General features: G+C 38.9%; 2 protein-coding genes across 11 annotated transcripts in view; one reads left to right on the top strand and one right to left on the bottom strand.

The window, feature by feature from the left end:
- The window catches only part of KLHL5 (kelch like family member 5), a 48149-nt gene extending 39170 nt beyond the window's left edge, over window positions 1-8979 (bottom strand). The window contains exons 1-2 of one of the 2 annotated variants that reach the window (XM_038134401.1): window positions 8785-8979; window positions 5889-5982 (exon numbers count right to left, since the gene is read on the bottom strand). The gene's annotated coding sequence lies outside the window, so the exon portion shown is untranslated. The remainder of the gene's footprint in view (window positions 1-5888; window positions 5983-8784) is intronic. The other variant, XM_038134400.1, reaches the window with a different exon arrangement.
- Window positions 8980-11637: 2658 nt separating this feature from the next.
- The window catches only part of TMEM156 (transmembrane protein 156), a 29354-nt gene continuing 21469 nt past the window's right edge, over window positions 11638-19522 (top strand). For all 9 annotated transcript variants that reach the window (XM_038134705.1, XM_038134709.1, XM_038134707.1 and 6 more), the window contains exons 1-3: window positions 11638-11762; window positions 16112-16393; window positions 17635-17883. In XM_038134705.1, the coding sequence (XP_037990633.1) occupies window positions 11663-11762; window positions 16112-16393; window positions 17635-17883 (631 nt within the window). In that variant the 5' untranslated portion in view covers window positions 11638-11662. The remainder of the gene's footprint in view (window positions 11763-16111; window positions 16394-17634; window positions 17884-19522) is intronic.

Genomic DNA, 19522 nt, shown 5'->3' with positions numbered 1-19522 from the left:
CCATTAAGTATTCAGATTTCCTCAAAAACTCACAGAAAAATGGGTAAAGGATAACGCTAACAACATTGTCAACAGCAGAGAGGATGTTTATTTGGTAAAAATTGACAAGTATTCACAGTTCTACATTAGACACCATATAAAAATCCACCAGGTTAAAAAACACATTAAAAAAACAGTGAAGAAACAGATTTGCAAGTGATAAGGTAATGTAACAGCACTCCATGCCAGACTACACAAACTTCTAAGAGAAATACACAGAGATCTGTGGGTGAAAAGTTTACACCGTATTTAGATGTCAAGCTATGCAATGCCACAGCTACTGAAGCAAAGCACTTCAAGACACAGACTTGAGCATTCTAAATGAATCATTTAACACCAAAAAACACCTCAAGAGCCTAATTTCTCTCTCAGTGAGGACTTCTGTTTAATTAGCAGCTTCTGTTAAGCCCACCCCCCAACTGAAACTTTAAGTTGCATAAGAGACAATATATGAAGATATCATTACATATTTATAAAACAAGTGATGTGATCTCACCTGGAATTCCTTGTGTGCAATTGATCATTGCAACTCAAAAGTAGTGTTGCAGAAAACAGGGCTCACAGAAAGGCAACACACATGATCAAAGTATAAAACCAACAATCATTACACTAGAAGGCAGAATGCTTTATAAGAATCATATAAAAATCTGTAAGTATCAAGATTAATGTTTATGAGAATCATAATGTCTCATAAATATGAAAAACAACTTCTATTTAAAGAACCAATGTTGGACTTACAACATTTTCAGAACCCAACTGTGCATAACATTGCAGATGTCAAACAGAACTTCTCATAAAAATCTTTTCAATATAAAGATTTCTACCACCATTTGCCCACCTGGAGTCGAATCTTAGAAGAGGCATCATAGGCAACATGAAAGACTTGTGTAGGTACATAGGTAACAAAAGAATGTCTAGGGAATGTCTCCTGTACATGGGCCTGTTACTGAAAGGGGCAGGGCCCTGGTGACATGGGATATGGAAAAGGCTGAGGTATTGAATGCCCTCTGTCTTTCCTAGCAATATCAGCCTATAGAACTTGATGAAGTTCAACACAGGGAAGTGTAAAATCCTGCACCTGGGAAGGAAAAACCCATGCTGTGGGCCACATGGCAGGAAAGCAGCTTGCAGGAAAAGACCTGCTGGTCACCGAGCTGCACAAGAACCAGTAGAGAGCCCTCGCAGCACAGAAGGCTAATGGATCCCCGGCCTGCATTAGGAGTGCTGCCAGCAAGTGAAGGCAGTGATCCTGCCCCTCTACTCTGCAGTATGAGATATGGTCATACTGGAGGGGAGTGCAAAGAGGGTCCATTAAAATGATGAAGGCCCTGGAGTTTTTCTGTCTGATGAAATCTGAAAGACCTGGGACTGTTTAGCCTAGAGAAGACTTGGGGGGTGGGGGAGGTCTCATCAATGTGCATAAATTAATACACATAAATAAATACATGTCTTTCAGGGGTGTCCAGTGACAGGGCAAGAATCAATAGGCAACAACTAAAACACAACATCTAAACATGAGGAAAAACCTTTTCACTGTGAGGGTGACTGACTACAGGTCGCCCAGAAAGTTTGTGGGGTCTACATCCTTAGAGACATCCAGAAGCTGTCTGGACATGGTCCTGGGCAACTTGCTCTTGGTGACCCCAGCTGGGGAGAGAATTCAATGCCTTGTATTACATGCTTTTATTACAAGCATTGTAACTTGGTGATAGATTTTTCATGTTACAATAAGCTTCACAAAGTGGTAAAAGCAAGGTGATTAAATTGGAGATGTTAACTAAAGGCTTCCATTGACTTTACTAGTGATTTGGCTCAAGGAAGTATTATCACGAAAAAAAATGCAGAACAAATCACAGTATATTTAACTATCCTCTTCACTCTAAAACAAAACTAGTCCACTGCCTGGATCAATGTTGCTTAAAATAGTACGCATCTGAGGCATATAAGGAAAAATATCTTTTAATTCTATACTTGGATACTACTAAATCTCAGGTTAAGCTATGCATCAAGCCACCATGTATTCCTAACCACAATCAGAAAACTGGTTTCTTAGGTTCTTTATTCTGTCTCCACAGTTTCATGTGAGAGTAATCTTAGATTCCCCACTATGATTTATTTTACAAGCTCTTCTGACAAAAACTACAGTTCTTCTGCATGTTTCACCTCACGTAGTCTCCCTTATCCCATATGTATGCATATCCCTCCCTACCAAGTACCAGAACAGACAGGACAAGCAAATTCTTTGTCATATTCGGACCGAGAACAGGCAGGCTCATCAGCTGGCAGGTCAAACAGTATTTCTTATTTGGCCTTTCCTACCTACTCGTATTTTCAAAACCTTTCAGGAATTTAAATGCAACAAGGGCTCCATTCTGTCAGAGTTTGACTGAAACTGGCAAGTAGACAGAAATGTTATTAGGGAAGAACTGACTAAACCACAAGACATAAACCAAACTTGCCTGGGGAACTTACAGACTCACAAGCTGCCTATCTTTTGCTTCTGAGTATGCACAACTTAGCCTGGGTGGCTACATATCGCCTAAACCCAGGATTTATAAACCAAGTAAAACAAATCAACACAAAAGCTGACTGTTCAAACACAGCTCTGAGCTCCTACCCTTCCATGGTTGTGTAAAACTGAAATGAGCTTAAGGACAGAGGCAACAATGGCAGAAATCTGACTACTTATTAAATCATTGAGGTACTTGCAGAGTTAACTGTTCAGCTATCCTAAACAGCATACTGATCCCATCTTAGTTGTCTTATCACTGGTTTTAAGGAACCCCTAAATGTTTCCTGTTCTGCACAGAGAGCAAGAACTCAACACCAGCAATATAAAGAAAGTGCCAGGAAGAACACTGGCACTCTCAGGGGCACGAGGTCCATTACTGAAGTAATATGCTCAAAAAAGGGAAAAATATTGAATTAATACTGCTAAACTGTCAGAAGGAGAAAGCATAATTGATAAAAACCATTATTTGCTTAGCATGTGTTTTTTCCATTCTCTCATATCAACTATAGCCATTTCTTAAGAGAAATACGAAACTATGTTTTGCACTATTGCATGTAGATCTCCTCAGATTTAGAGGGTCTGCAAACATTTGTCCATTGCTCCTCTTCATTTATTTAAAGTTCTAAAAATTATTTACTTAGCTTTCAGTATTTGTAAAAATTATTTTTCATTCATTGAACTTATAAGTTTTCAAACAACAATAATGTTCTAATATTCACTGAAACTATCAATCTGGTGTAAGTACAATTGTTCTTCAGTTGAACCATCAGACAATTTATTATGCAAAGATGCAACTTAGGTTTGTGTTTGTTAATTACAAAAACTGTCAGGAAGTGAGAAGAGGTACAAAGTGAAGTTCTATTACTTATCACTTGATCTGCCCACATGTTTATAAACTCATAGGCTAATTCTAGTTAATTACTTTTATTTCCTTGAAAAATACTTCCAAGTTTAAAATGCTATGGTGCTTGGTGAAGATCTTGCCAAGCCATATCGAGTTATGATAACATTATGAAATGCCCTATCTCCTTAATGCTCTCATTAGAGTTTGAATGCAAAAGCTTGTGATTACATTTACATTCAAAAATATAATTTCCCATACTGCATGTCAAAGAGCAAGATTTAAACTTTGATTTCATCTTTGGTAAGGATGAAGTGACCATTTAATATTCAAAAGTATTTCTTTTTAGAATATTAGAATACATTTTATCTATCTACGAGACAAATGCCCATGGATCTAAAGAATAACCAACATATAATACTTCACAGCAACTGCCAGGCTAATGGCTTATTCATGCAAAAGCAACATAAAATACCTACTCTGCTAACAAGTATGAACTTGCTTGCAAACAATCTAACCATCAAAACCACTGATAAAAATCTCATCTTCCTATGAACTTCTCCTACATCTCCTCACCACATGCATGCCACTTGTAAAATTTTAACTAATTTGCTAATTCAGCCATATGACTATTTTTATTCTTTACAGTTCAGGCTAGTAAACCTCTATGGACTTGTGTCTTGTCTTACCCTATACCCTGAATATGTATCACATGACACAGCCAGGTGCTGTGAATATTTAATCTGTCTTAAGGCTAAAATTTAGCCTCATTTTGACAAGTTCTGTTCTGAGATTGAGGGTAAATAAGTCCCAGAATGGTGTGAACTGGTTTTTTTTGTAATAAATGATACTACTTCCACTCAAATCAACTCAAAACTGTTCTGGACAGATCATATCATCATTGTGCTTTAGTAAGTTTTTCTCTATAGAGTCAACACAATGTATATTTGCTATCAGACAAAAGCATCAGCTAAAGCAGTGAGGCAAGCCTATCCACACGCAATTTCAAAGAAATTCAATCAGTACTCACTCTACCTTAAAATTCTCTGTTTTACAAAAACATCCTGTACAATTTTGTGAACAGTCTTCCATTTTTTTGAAGTATATCCAGTTGTTATGGAAGACATCAGGATTTTTAACATCAGTTGCACTTAGAACTGCCAGAAGAGGTAATTAATTGGCAAAGTATTCCTCTGAACAGATTGAAATCAAAAGTCAACTTTACAGAAATTTGTCCTCTGGAAAAATGCCAGCAAAGGCAGTAAGACATAATTAAAAATCAGCAGCCCTGCTCAATAATTAGTCATTCTACCTTGCAGTAAGACGGGAATAAAGACATATCCCATAGTGATCAACCTTTTCAGTTCCTCTTTGAAGTACATTTTGGCATTTGTTTCAGATCCCCTTCAACTTTCATGACCACTGTAGAAAGGGTGCAGGTCAAGTTTGCACAAATTCTGACAGCCTGAAGGAGGTTGGCTATTTTGGTAGGTGGAGCTACCACATCTTGAACTACTGCAAAGCAGTGAAAACACAAAGCCTGTTCACAAAGTAAATTCTGAGGAACCTTAGCAGTTCTTGTAACTTTTAAAGCTCAAGAAATTGTTGATATCATCTGTGGTGGAAGCTACCAACAAGGATATGGATTGACTGAGGGAAACAATGTGACTGATCATGACATGAACAGGGAGAAAGACCATCTCTTTTCTGTATTTGTATCACATGAGTAAATTCTAAAGGAATTTATCAACATTCCCAAATCAGAGACATCTCACAGTGGAGAAAGCAGATTTTTTTTTTACTTTAGTAAAACCTAGTATTTCTAAATCAATTGAATTGCTTTTGTCACCCTTAGCACTTATTTTTCAGCAGTATTTTACTTTATAGAGAGTTCAGATAAAGCTAGATCCTTGCATGCATTCATTCTTTTATCCTTTCCCTTTGTGCAAATGTCAAAGCTACTCCCTTTGACAATTACTTTCACCTGCAACAATCTTACTACTTTGTTGCTAAAAAAATGAAATAAAATGAAACCCAGTCGGTATTATTGGAGTGATGAGATTTGATTGTGCATTTGGTGGGCCTTTATTCATATTAATTTCTACAAAAAGCACTATTTTCTCTAACAGACTCTGTATCCATTTCCCTGTTTTTCATATAATGATTAAAAGATGCAAAAGCTTCTCATGCACTTTGAAAAGATCAGAATTGAACTTTACTGTAAAGCTGACAGTCTTCTATAAAGCATGCTTTGATAAAGAGCACAAATGCTGAAATCACATAAAAACAGTCCAAACACTAGCATGTGAAGCCCACAAGAGCAAAGTCATTGCTGCTTATGCACACTTGCCAGAAAGAAGCCCTTACATGATGTGTTATATAAGACAAAAAAAGGATGAAATTTCAGGTGTAAGGAAGAGTATGTACCCTTGTAGGCTAAAATCACATTCCTTGTAGCATAACTTACTGTTGGAACTGAGTAAATACAATACTTACCTATAACACCGGAATCATCTCTAGTTGTTCAACGAACCATGTAATTCCATTTGTCTTCCTCTTTCCAAGAGAAACTGAGGTAGCAGAAAAAAATCTAGAGACAGAAAAATACAAGTAAGAACCACCCACTGGAGGGCAGGAAAAAAAGGAATCATCTCAAAAGCAGATTCCCTACTCTGTTCAGATAGAACTTTTAATTTGTTTTGTGATTCTTACTGATAGGAAGATGCTAAAAGTGTGTCACTGCACAACTTAGTTGTGTCACCTTAGCTCCTTTCACAACTTCAAGTTATGTACCCGTCAACAAAGACTCACAAAAAAGAGGGGAAATTATTAGGAAATGTGAATATGTAAACTTTCAAGAAACACTGGTTTTTAAGGACAGGACCTCTTGGGAAAAAAAATAGCCTTAGTCCACTGTCACCCTTATATTTGATTCCCTTCCCTGAAGGGAAAAGCAGTGAAGAACTGATCTGCCACATGGAGCACTTAAGCTGAACGCTAGTGCCAAAGAATAACACTGACTGCATTGGTGAATAAAGCCATGTACCACCACTGAACATGCTTCCCTAAATGGAGCAGCTTTATAAAAATTCACACTTAGTGTTACAGTGGTTCTCAACCCTTACCTATTTACAGGTCACTAAAAATTTTCTTACCAAAGTTGGACTCTGCTCAAAAAAATCCAGCCTGCTGAAACAGTATGTCTCTCCTTTTGGCATGGCACCAAACAAATTACTATATGCACTGTGAAGTGAAAGAAAGTAGCCTTACATGATACCTGCATGCATAATGTGATACCTAATATGTAACCTCTCCTGGTCTGATCTTTCTTACTGGCTTCCAGAACCTTGCAGGTCTCTGAAGGGTAATACCACCTCACTCTTGCACCTGCAGCACATAACCTCATCTCTCCCACATGACTGTTCCTTAAGGCCACGCAGCCCAATAATACATGTGTCTATGGGCAGCACTGCCTTGCTGGTAACTTTGAATGAAAGATTCTGTTCTTATGACAAAAAGCAAGCAGTGGATTGTCAGGTTTGCAACTTCTGCATTTTTCTACTGGGTATGACCGCTGTAAGGAAAAGCAATTTAGTTGCTGTGGAAAGAGGAAACTACAAGAATTTTGTAAGGGAAACGTAAAATCGTATTATCATTTCTTAAGAGCTGTAGAAACTTCCATTATTGGGTCATGCTATGTCTGATTAGGTAATCTACTTTACCATACCATGAAACAATTATATCAACAAAACCACAAGACACAAACATAAGCAAACAATAATCTTTTTAAAAGCATGGGTGACACAAAAGTCCAGAGAGCTGGAACAAGTCCACCAATATCAACTGTCATTGTTAGCAGCAGCTTGCAATTACTGTTTGACTATAATGGTCTAATGGAAGATTTTCTTCATCTTTACTCAAATTCTTTTCTATTTTAAATTACCAGGTATTGCATTTCTGTGAAACACAATGTGTTAGTCTACTGCCATGGTATAAACATGCTGTCTTTGGTAGTGGACCTGCCCATGCAGAGGAAATGACTGCGGGATGGATGGTTCGATGAAGTTGACACAAGACAGAACAAAACACTACTTGACTCAGATTTGGGTTATTATTTACTATTATTATTTTGGTTTTATCCTGCTTTATGGTCCCTCTCATTGTTCAGCAAGGAAAAAGCATAAAATGGGAATACAATCGGCCCTATCCGGAATGCACCTATGAGGTTCAGGAACAAGGTGCTTTTTTAAAATTTTTTTTAATACTAATCCACATATGCCCCAGGAAATTTCCAGGCAAAAAGACCTTTATGAGAAATAATCAGATTATTTCTTGCAAAATTTATGAATTCCTCATGAAAATACATAATTTGTAATTTGCTTTTACAAAGGATCCACCTATCCAGTACATAGAGTTTGTCTAGACAGAAAAGCTACACCAACATTACCAAGAGTTCAAGTTTGTATTCCTGTTTATGCTCGTAGAAGACCTGAGCAATACTTTTTTCTTCAAAAGATGACTGTATTTGGAGTTTGGCTCATGTAATTTCATAATCGACTTTTAAGTAAAAGAAAGGAACAAAGCCAAGCCTTCCCTTATTGTTCTGACATTACTGCCCAAAAGGCCGACCACGAGCCTCGGGTGGCTGGGCTTCAGATGGGCTGCCCCGCTGCTCACGAAGATAAACCAGTCCGAGCGCAGAGCCCTAAGCCACAAAAACCCTTTAAGGAAAAACATAAACCAATAATGTGTACAATCAGGAGCTGTTTGATGTTCAACACTGATACTTCTGTCTGCTCCCCGTGTAATAACGCCGCTCCCAATGTAGTGAGGTGGCAGTCAGTCACTGCTCTATTTTGTTCGACCGGTCTCAAATTTTAAAAAAAATTGTTTTCCACTATTTCATACTGTGATGGTGAAGGTTAAGACACATGGGGTTAAGTCCCCGAGAGCTGTGTCAGTGCACTTCTACCAGGTCTCCGCTCTGGACGCTTTGGACCGAGCGGGCCACGGCGGCTGCTGGTCTCGGCGGGACCGGACCCCGCGCCGGGTCCCGCCCGCCGTCCCCGCCCCGCCCCGCTCAGGCGAGCGCCGGCACTGCCCCGCCGAGCGCCGCGGCTGCCGCCGGGCCCCGCTCCGCCCGGGCACCGGACATCGGACACCGGGCATCGGGCACCGGACACCGGGCATCGGACACCGCCGCCCGGGCGGCGGCCGCAGCCCCTCTCCGCAGCCGGCCGGCAGCAGAGAGCCCGGCGGCGGTGAGGGCGAACCCGCCCCCACCCCTCGCAGGCGCCGGCCCTCGCCCTCCTCCTCCTTCTCGCTTTCTCCTCCCCCTCCCGGCAGCCACGGCCCCTTCCCCTCGCTGCCGAGCCCCCACCGCCCTTCTCACCTCTCACGGTCCGGGAAGGGGGCGCGGCTGGGAGGGGGCGGAGAAAGAAAAAAAATCGCAAGGAAGGCCCCCGCACCCTCTCCCGTCCCCTCCCGTGCCCTCTCCTCCCGCCCCGCCCGGCGGCCGCCAGCCCTCCCGCTCGGCCGGGAGCCGCGGGCTCTGGGCGCTCCCGCCCGCCGCTGTCGCGTCCCCGCGGCCCCGCTCCGGCCCCTCCCTGCGCTCGGGCGGCCCGGAGGGGCGGGGCCATGCAGGGACACGCCTCCTCCCGCGGGCCCCGCCCCCGCCCCGGGGCGGGAGCGGCGCGTGGCCGCGTGTGGCGGGCCGGGGCCGGCGCCGCTCCCCTCACGCTGCGGCGCCGCCCGCGGCGCCCGCCCCCTGCCGGCGGGGCAGGGGAAGCGGCAGGGGCGGCACTGTCCGCCTCATCCGGTCCCTGGGAGTCTTCGTCTTTCTTACGAAAACACAAAGCCAGGCATTTCCGTAGCTGCCCGCCGCCCCATTTAAGAGAAATAAACGTGTGGTAATACACACCGCAGCCTTTTGCCTGCTCTCAGGACCCTGTACTCGATGCTGAGGCAGCTGGTCCTGACCGCCTCATGTGCAAACACACACAGCCTTTCCCGCCCTCGTCATGCAATGCCTTACCAGTGACCGCTGCCATCCAGAGGTTGAATATTTTCCCAAATTAATAGACTGTGCGACAGCCAGATGCAGCTCCAACTGCTCAAACTGATTTAAGGGTGCAGGAGGCCATTGCTGAGGCGTGGCGGTGCAGCTTGGATGCAGTAATGAGATCCACAGCACTTGCTGGGCCTCATTTTGCACAGATATATGGCAGGAAATACGGCCTGCGTGGCTGTGCGCTCCACCTGTCCGACAGCTCTCAGCCTGGCTGGCATTAAATAACAGAGCCGGTTTTAACTAAACTTGGCAGAAGGATGGGGTTTCAAGGATACTAGTTGTTCCAGCTGTGTAAAATTACTAGCTAGGCAGAGGGAAGGTTGTCCCCAAGAAAGAAAGCCCATGTTTTCCAGGTCAGTGTGTGGCCAGGCCATGCACACACACACACAGACACATACACACAGAGAACTGCCCAAAGGTAGCAGTGTCTAAAGCTTGCAGTGTCCCTGAGGGATGTGCAGACACATCATACATGGGCACTCTGAACTCAGAAATAAAGCAAAACTAAAATCTACCATCACAATAGCCCTAAAATAGATATGCCACATCAGCTTACTGCAGAGTTCTTGGAAGGCACCTGGTGTAGAGTGTGATGCTTAGAGTATTCCACAGGTTAATACTGTATCAGCCTGAGCTTGGGTGGAATCCTAGAGCAGAATGTCTATTCTGACCGTGTACACTACCATCACTGCTGATAGTCTGTATCAGAAAGAGACAGATACACATAGTACTTGAAAAGCCCTCCCATGGTTTTCCAGTATTTTCTCCATTTCTTCTGGGCAGATAGGATGGGTGAACACCATACAACACTGAAAACAGGAAAATGTAAGTAACTGATATGGAAGATACTTAAGGGGCAATGCAAATTAGCAAAAACAAAGTAGAGCTAAATTCTTAATGGATGACATATAAATTGCACATTTTTTTCCTTTTCAACCCATACCTATGGTTTTTTTTTTGTATTCTATTGCTTCTATTATACCATTCTGTCAAAAAATGAGAGTTCGTTTTACTTTGATTTCATTGCTTTCATTACATGAAAATGATTCATTTAAAATATCATATTAAATTTATATTCACTACAGCTTCATTAGGACTCTTTCTATAGAATGAATACTGTATTTGCTTCCACTTGCCTTACTCATGTTCTGAGATAACTAGATAACAAAAAGAGCATTTTGAGTTTGTAGAGCATTTCTTATTTTAATTTCAACAGTATTACTTCATTTGGGTAGCACTCAATATTTAATGGCTTGTGGGAAAAATACTTCAGAAGACATCTTCTGAATTAATGAAATCCTTTACACTGTATTACCCTATATTTAAGTCAAGTTGTTTGTTTTTACATATGCATTATTCAGGGTAGTTTTATTCATAACATTTTAGAAATGTTCTTTGCAGTCTCATCTATAAGAAAAATTTATAAAATATCATGGTGGTTGTCTGAATTAATACTTCACTTTTAACTGGAAAGTTTAGCTGAAAATTTGTGACTATGATGTGTAGAAATAGCAATGGCTCTATCCAGTCTTCTTGTGGTGTAAAGAACAGTAAAATGCAGACTGAAGACAGCAGCAATGATAATATGAACAACTCACTCTCAGTTCATTGTACTTAATATATCACTGATTGCCAGATCAAAAACTTTAGATTGTAATGATCAAATCAATAGTCTATTAAAGTCTGAAAGATTCTCTATTACATAACATTATCTTCCACCTAGCCACATGCAAATGTATATAAATAAAACAATAAAATCCCCATAACTGACTCATGTGGTTCTGAATCATTTTTATAATGAGGGTCTGACTCATTTTTTAAAAATCTTCTTGGCCAAATGAGAACAAAATTCCTTCACAAAGATAACTGACTTACTGTTTAGCAGGTATATGAAAGTGGTTATTAAGGGGTGCTTAAAGCAAAACTTCCACAAACATATAAAATAGTTTATTTTTTTTCTTATTGTCACTGGGGTACATGAATTTTATCTTGAGCATATTTGAATGAATCATCCTCATCTATGCCCATGTAAGAACAGAATGTGGTTTTCTGCAAGTTAATGCAGTGAGAAGTAAAAGGGAAAGTCATTATAAGAAAAGGAAATGAATAGGTGTTATTTTGCATAATGTCTGCACTAAGTTAAAAGCTAAACCAGGAAGGAAGTTGCCATCACTATGCTGGATGGGAGTGCTTCGGTGACATGTGCTTGCTTTTGGGAAAACCAGTAGTCTTCAGATTAGGACTAGGAATAATTATCATGTTTATTTTGTGTTTACCTGAATTTTTCAAAATCCATGAAGGTGAGTGTTCAGCTTTTAAAATAGTCTTTTATTTATTCTGAAGTCTGCAATTGAAAAGTTGGCACATGCTGTCCTAAAAGCAATGGTTAGGATGCTGCACATATGTGGAATTTGCAAAGGATATAGACTCTTTTTGTTAGATTTTTTACCAACAGAGTTAATTATATGCGGTAATTTGAAATGAGTTTGTAATTCATTTATGTACACTGCAAAATTTGTGGTAACTATTTCCATGCATGTATTTTTATGGCCTTCATAATGAAGAAAGTAGTGAAAATGCTAATGTTCTTTTATAGCAGGTTCTCATGTCTCCACAAACAACTTTTTAGAAGTTTTTGTACTTAAATGCTGTAAAACTTTGTACAATTACTATCTGGCAATGAGATGCTGTCTGTGAAGGAGATGTGCAGTGGTAACCTGACAAAAAGTAGAGCAGAATGGATGTAACTTAGTAAAGCAAATCTTGTAGCATAAATGCCAAATACTTCTTTGTGATCCTAGAGGCTGATACTGAATTTAGGATAAATGCAAACTACGCATGTGTGCAAATCACTTTTTAAAAAGTGCATGAGTAAATTAAAATAGTTTTGTCACATCCGTTCCTAAAAAAGCTTTTGAATAAATAAGTATTATAATAAAAAGCATCCCTTTGACAAAGAGTGTATTCTCAGGCATCATAACACAAATTCTTTATGAAGCATGTAATTTTATGAAATAATTTAGTATCAAAATATCCAGATTAATTTACTTACATATTTTTTCATTAACCATAAAGAATGGATATATCAGTAATTAGAATATAATGTATAGATTTTTATAGTTTATAAATGAACAAACTTGGTAAGCTGTCATAAGTTTTGAATATCATCACTTTTATAATTCAGTTTAAGATTAATAATTAATGTTTTACCTCCATGCAGAAGTAAACAAAGTATTTGTAGCACATATTATCCAAATAAACAACTACAGGGCTATTACCAGAAGGAAATATTAACCTTAGTGTCAAACATCAAAGAATAATTCCATTTTTCCATGATAATTTTTCTAGATTGCTCTTGTTGGCCATGCTTTAGGCTGCAATAGTGTGATCACTGCAATTCTGTCTCAATCACAGCATGTCTAAAATAAGATTGTGAAGTATGTGTGCGGAACAGAATTATAGTTGGAGCAGCAGAGATTTATATTTGGAAAATTAGAATTATTGCTGCATTTTAGATGTTTAAAAACTAAATTACTATATAACAGACTGTGTAATGATGTCTGAATTACATTAGAAAGTAAATATGTTGAACAATTTATTCAAAATCTCTAAGGATTTTGGGTCTCTGTTTCATCAAAAACCTTCTGTTGAAAACTGGTTTTATTTCAGATTTTGTGACAAACCTAAAATGTACAGAATTTTTTGCAAATGTTTCAAATTGCTGGTTACACCATGAGACTTCAGCAGACAGAGTTGTTGGAAATCTTTGAGATGTGAAATATAATCACTGTCTCTTCCTCTGCAAGTTCCTAAATGAATGACAGAAAGCTTCTAATTCCTGGATGTCTTATCCCAGGGGAACTTCCAGCATTTGCTTTCATTATGGAGAGGGAATAAAAATGGAAATTTATCATTAAACAAAAATTTAGGGGGAAATCAATTGGGAAAAAAAAAAAAAGGCCTTTAAATTTTTTTTTTTCAAAAGAATACAGTTCAGCATTACCAGAAGTGAAATGTTTCCTTTCTGTTTGTAAAGCAACCCACTTGTCAGTTACAAGTCATTGAACCTTTAAATTACACTGATTTAGAGTAGGAGGTTATCTTTTTGGGGTCTGATGCTTTCAATCCCAGTCCTATCCCTTGGGTCCTGCTACTTGATGGAGTGCATCTCCTTTAATCTATCAGTTGTGTATTCTCCAACTTGTAGCATAGGTCTTATATCTCTACGGTATTATGTGGCAACTCCAGCTTCCATAAGGAAGTGATAAAAAATGCAACTGTACACACTGCTGCTCTCACTCAAAACAGATTACTGCAGCTCAAATGAAAAAGAGTCAAACCTATGCAAAGTGAAACATTTGTTATTTTCTTAATGGGAAGCAAGTTTTTTATAAATTTTGATCTTCCCTGTGAATGATTTCATTTTAAAGGATTTGGATTTTATATGAAAAACCACCCTGTAAATAGAGGTTTTATAGAAGAATTTAATAATCACAGAACTTCTTAACATTAAGCATGTAGTTGCAGGTCTTTGAATATAAAACAGTTCCCTAGAGTTATTTTGCATGGTTTCATCTCAGCAATCCTTTTTTACTATTCAGGCTGCCTGTGTTCAGATTTCACAAAACCCTTTCCAGATTTCTAGATGATGTTTACATTTGGGAGGGCGCTTCCCAGTCCTGCAGTAAGGAGCAAGGGGCATGGTATGGCTGTCTGCCATGTAATCCACTGTGTAGTGGAAGTGTAGTGTAGTGGAAGTGTAGTGTTGTTGCAGCCCTTCTTCAAGTGTTCAACAATCTATACCCCTCCTTAGAAAGGCCACATTCCTGTGATGTGGGAAAAAAGAAGTTTGTTTATGCTAGATCGTGATTTGATCTGCTGTCTCAGTAGAGACCTTTCAAGAGGATGGTAAGCACCCTCCCTAACTCAACAACATTCACACCTTTTCCGCTCAGATAACATGCCTTTGACACACCTACAACGTGGCTCACAGGCAGCTCGGGAATCTGTTTAGCCATTTGTGAAGTTCAAAACAGACTTGGCAGTGCTGAACATAGATATCTGTCACAGTCCAGTCAGCAGATTCCAAGTCCATGTACAGATTTCTAGGTGAAAAGGATATGTTAGGGAATTATGATTAGTTGCCCTTGAAAGCTGTAGCAGTGGTTTTAGACTGGTTGCCCAGGTGCCATGGCTTGCCATGAGAGCAGAGTAAGCATTCAATTTTTGCTCCTGGCTCATCTCCACAGACAAGTTCTACACAAAATGCCTCTTTCGGGTGGAAGAATTTGATCTCAGGAGCCTGCTCCATGACCTGTTGTGTGGGTCAGATTGTAAGCATTTCAAGGAAAATTCTGTGTCTTGCCTTAGGGAAAGATCAAGCCCTAAATTTTGTCTGATATTCTTCCTTTTTATATCAAAATGAACTTTTTTTACCTGTGTGTTTTACATTTCAATCGATTATGTTTTTAAGGAGTTTATGACTCTCTGATGTAGTGTAAGTAAAGGGAAGATAATTGACTTTGACATTGGAATTTGGATTTTATTTCTGCCTGGAATCTCTTACTGAATCATTTCTGAGGTCAACCTGCTGCTCTGTGAGCACAGGTGGCCAAGTGCAGCTGAGCACTGAAGCAACTAAAGGATATATTTTGCTCTCTGTACAGAAGGATTTATGATCACATTGCTCCAGGTGCTCATAATGGGAGTTAGGTACAAAATTTTCCCTTTATAGAGATGCAAGAGTACTACTAGAATTGGAAACACAGCTATAAAACCATAGGTTAGTGCAGCATCAGCTCTGGGAAGTGGTTATTCATAAATACATATTTCATGTTGGGGGTCACACAAATTTTTTATTCTTGAGTTTTTGTATCTGAAAAAGTACTTCAAAGTTACTGAAAAAGTAGTTCAAAGTTAGCACGAGTTAAAATTTGCATGATAAAGCTCTACTGTAATGTGGAAGACAAATCACACTCATTTATATCTGTGTTTTTGCTGCCTGCCAGAACTGTATTAATGTACTCTAGCTACGGTACTTTGATACTGAAATTTGACCATGAATACCAAACCCAAGGTCATAATTAAAATCCATGTTTGTTGACTGAATATAAGAGTATGTGAGGGGTGTGGCTGGAGGATTCACAGCATTTCTGTGTATTTTCACTCAGTGGTTTCAATGTCATTTGGAAACAAAGCTTTCATTCTGATTATAGCTACTTTACAACTTAAATGCATTGGAGTGTTGCAACTGCACTGTTCCAGGGCTGAGTTCCCTCTCCAAACAAGTTTTCTCTTCTTTTGAAGAAGCATGAATGTGCTTTCTCCTCTTTTGAAAAACAGTCAAATTGGAGCAGCTTTGAAACAGGAATGTGACTAGATAACATCGGAAATTCCAGTTACTATTACAAGAGTTTTAGTACAATTCAGCAAATAAAATCCAGCATCTAGGTTGTGGGATGACTCTGTGCTTGCTTTCTCTTACATATGATGCATTAAACATCCCATCATAACCCTCAAGAAAAAAGAAAAAAAAAGTACATTTCATCATGAGATGGTTGGAATATCCCCTACATGATGCTTCTAAGCACATGCTTGCCCATGTGTCCTATATGACTGTCTGACTAATGTAGCACTCTTTCTTTTACAGCTAACACCGTAATGGTGTCCTGCATGGATACCTGTTCATCAAGTAACACCACTTTTCCACTTTGTACTTTTAACAATTCTTACAAAAGATCAGTGCAACAAAGAAGAGAAACCCAGACTATTTTGCTGAAGGTCATTATAAATGATTCCAATTTCCAAAATATTCCGTGTATTTGCCAGTTGTCCTGGAGGGAACAACAGTCCCACCCTAAACAGACAGAATGTGAATCCAAGAGGGATGTGAATGTTGATCATCAAGGATCAGGGTCAATAGCTAAAAGAAGTAAGTAGGATAAGAGAAATATTTAATTTTGAAGTAGCTAATTACGAAATAAAAGACAAGTTTTTCTTTGGTACTTAGAAGAATTAATATGCTCCTGATTCTCTGTGGTCTTTGCAAGTCTATGAACAATGGCAGTTTTTAGCTTTTCTTTGCATGGCTAGAAAATGCTGATTTTGTCCTAGATTCTCAGTGGCATTCATTCCTGGCTGTCAGTGAAACATGTTGGTAGCAAGTACTTTCTAAAGTAATTTATTTATTTCCAAGGAGTTGTACTTTCTCACAATTTTTCAAGCTGAATTTGCTTTTAAATATCATAATGGAACTCTGCTTGTAGATTGCTGGCATTATGAAGATAGGCTGTATCTGAAGAACTAATTCAGTAGGTAACTATTCCAATGGCAACTATGGAAGAAATAACCATTTTTGTGTTTGTAGTCTACATTATCCTCAACTGTGTAGTATCAGAAATGCTTGTTTGAAATACTGACATGTTTTATAGAAAGCAGCACTGATTAAGGAATGGCACAGCAATACAGATCTTTTCAGAGCAGTAGCAGCCCATTCCTTCTGTGCCATATACACTTGCAAATGTCTGGAAATCTTTGGGGAGGAGGATACCTCTTTCTAACATTTTCAGCAACAGGGGCAATAGGCCAAGTCCTGAATATAAGAAATTCAGTTGTTTTCCAACTGTATATTGTCCTTATTACAAAAGCATGAAAAATAAAAGCATATATATGGACAACCTCTGTTCTCAGTTATACCTGTACAATAACACTTTTGACAATATCTCACCTGTTTCTTGTAAACACAGCACAAGTCTCACATGTTGTGTGGTTTGAAGTGAAGCAAGGACCTCCTGCAACTGGTAGCAGATAGACAGTGTGTGCACTTCAAACAGCTATCATCATGTGGCTTCTGCCTGGGTTCTGTCCTTCTCACAGCCTGATTTTTGCCTGTTGCCTTTGACAACTGACAACAAAAACAACAACAAGAAAACGGTGATAGTAAAGCAAAAAAAGGGTTATACTTTGCAGGGAAAATGTATAGATAATCAATGCTCTTCGAATCTGTTCAGAGTAACTTTACTCAGTATACATTTATCCATCTTTTTCATAGTCAGTGATGTAGAAACCTTTATGTTTTTGCAAATGAGACAGAGAATTCACTGTACTTTTTGAGAGTTGTCTCTTAATCTACCACTTGTGTAACAGTTTTGTTTTAATTTTTATTTCCAAAAGCAAAAGGCTCGCTTGAAGTGAAAACAGAAAATGTTACTTATTTTTATAAATATTTTAATTTCACCACGGTTTCCAAGAAAGAAGTGAAGCATAATATGAACTACCTGATGGAAATCCACATCAACAATTCTATAGTCGGAGGACAAAATGCAGCCAACAAACAACTAAATCATTCTTGTCTCTTGGCAATGATGGAAGACCAAAATGACTGTATAAATATTTCATTGCAACTGAAGTCTTATATGGAATGTAAGTTACAAAAGAGATTCAGAATGGAACTCAAATAGAAACAACATAATCTTGCAAAAAATCTCAAGTAGGTAGTTTTCTGCTTCCAGCAATCATTTGAAAATATTTAAATATTTCACAAGAAGAGAATACTATTTTAAATACTCCTCATATAAAAAACAATCCATAGTAACAACTGATGATTTTTATGATGATTTAAAGCAGGTTTAGCTGTGCCCTTTTTGTTTCTAGAAGAAATACAGCATAGTAAAGATCTGTACATTGTGTCTTGCTTAGCAGCAACAGACTCACACGTTGCATGTGACAAAACCTGGAAATATATTTTTTCCTTTCCTCATAATGGCATAAATCTGTTGTCTTGGAGGTAAATTTAAAAATCCCTGTTAGCTATGGTGACAAAAGAATCAGGAGATAGGTTTGACCATTCTAATGTGATACTGCACTAGCCTACTATATAGCCTCACTGCAGTATGCTTAAAAGGTAAATCTTCAGCAGAACTAAGCTTAGTTTCCCCAGAGGACAACCTTCAGCTTTTTATATTTTTCTTTGTGCTGTAAGAGTTTCTTGTTTGATTTCCTGACCATGGTCAGGGCTTCCATTCTGTCTATTTACAATACTTGTCATTTGGAAATTGCTGAATTATTGCATTCACTTGGTTTTGCATGGAAAATATATTTTATGCTGTACCTTTGCTGGAAAAAATATGGTTTTTAGAGTTGGATTATATATGTTAAATAAGTCCAGGGAAAATCCTAGAGAAGAAAGGCCAATTTAGGATTGTTTTGGTTTTTTGTTTGTTTGGATTCTTTTTAATAGGTGTGTCTAGCCATGAGAGGAGCATAATTCGTAACTTGCCCTGCTAACTTGTGTCAATACTATGGGCTAAGCATCCTTTGTTAATACTGATTCACCTGGGTAGCAGTAATCTCATATTAGCAATGAAAATTAACAATACATCTTTTTTTTTTTTTTTCTCTCTACTTCAAAACAGCTAAAGAGGTGCTCAGGGCTTTTACTAAGCAAGGCTGATAATCAAGTCATTACAAGCCACTGCAAGATGGGGTAGAGTGCTCTGTTTAAAAGGAGCCTAGATTACTGTATAAAAGATATTTTTAGTTCTAAATTAGGAGGAATGAGCCATGGGGTCATTGGCATTTGCCTCACGATTTCTTGATGGAGAAGATACAAGGGAAGCTGAAGTCTAATTATACTGTTCTAAGTCAGGGAAGGGGAAACAGTAGTTTGGCTACAGTCTGTAATTTTGTTTTTTATGAGTTATAGTAACATAGTTTTAAAAACAGTTGACAGTGCTAAGGTACATATTACCATGCAGCTGCCAAAGAAATTTGAAAGGCCATTCAAACAACCAGAGGGGAAAGTTCTCCACATAATTTCTTTGTTGTATACAGTCCTGGCTTGTACGAGTTATTGAACTAAATCCCTGTGGAATGTGGGTGCATTTCTGCCGCAGTTGTTGTCCGAAAGAGCAGCCTACCTCCTGTATCTGGTCCCATGTGATTCTCCCTCAAGGCAACTTTAAGCGAATTCCCCAGAAGGCTCCCGTTGATGGCATTTCCTCACTTTTTTATAAGAAAAATTTCTATATGTAGAATCTTGCCTTCTCTTATATATGAAGGT

Source organism: Motacilla alba, chromosome 4 (assembly GCF_015832195.1).
Source record: "Motacilla alba alba isolate MOTALB_02 chromosome 4, Motacilla_alba_V1.0_pri, whole genome shotgun sequence".
Taxonomy (NCBI): Eukaryota; Metazoa; Chordata; class Aves; order Passeriformes; family Motacillidae; genus Motacilla; species Motacilla alba.
Note: the sequence above shows the minus strand (reverse complement) of the source record. Positions and strands in the feature narration are given on the sequence as shown.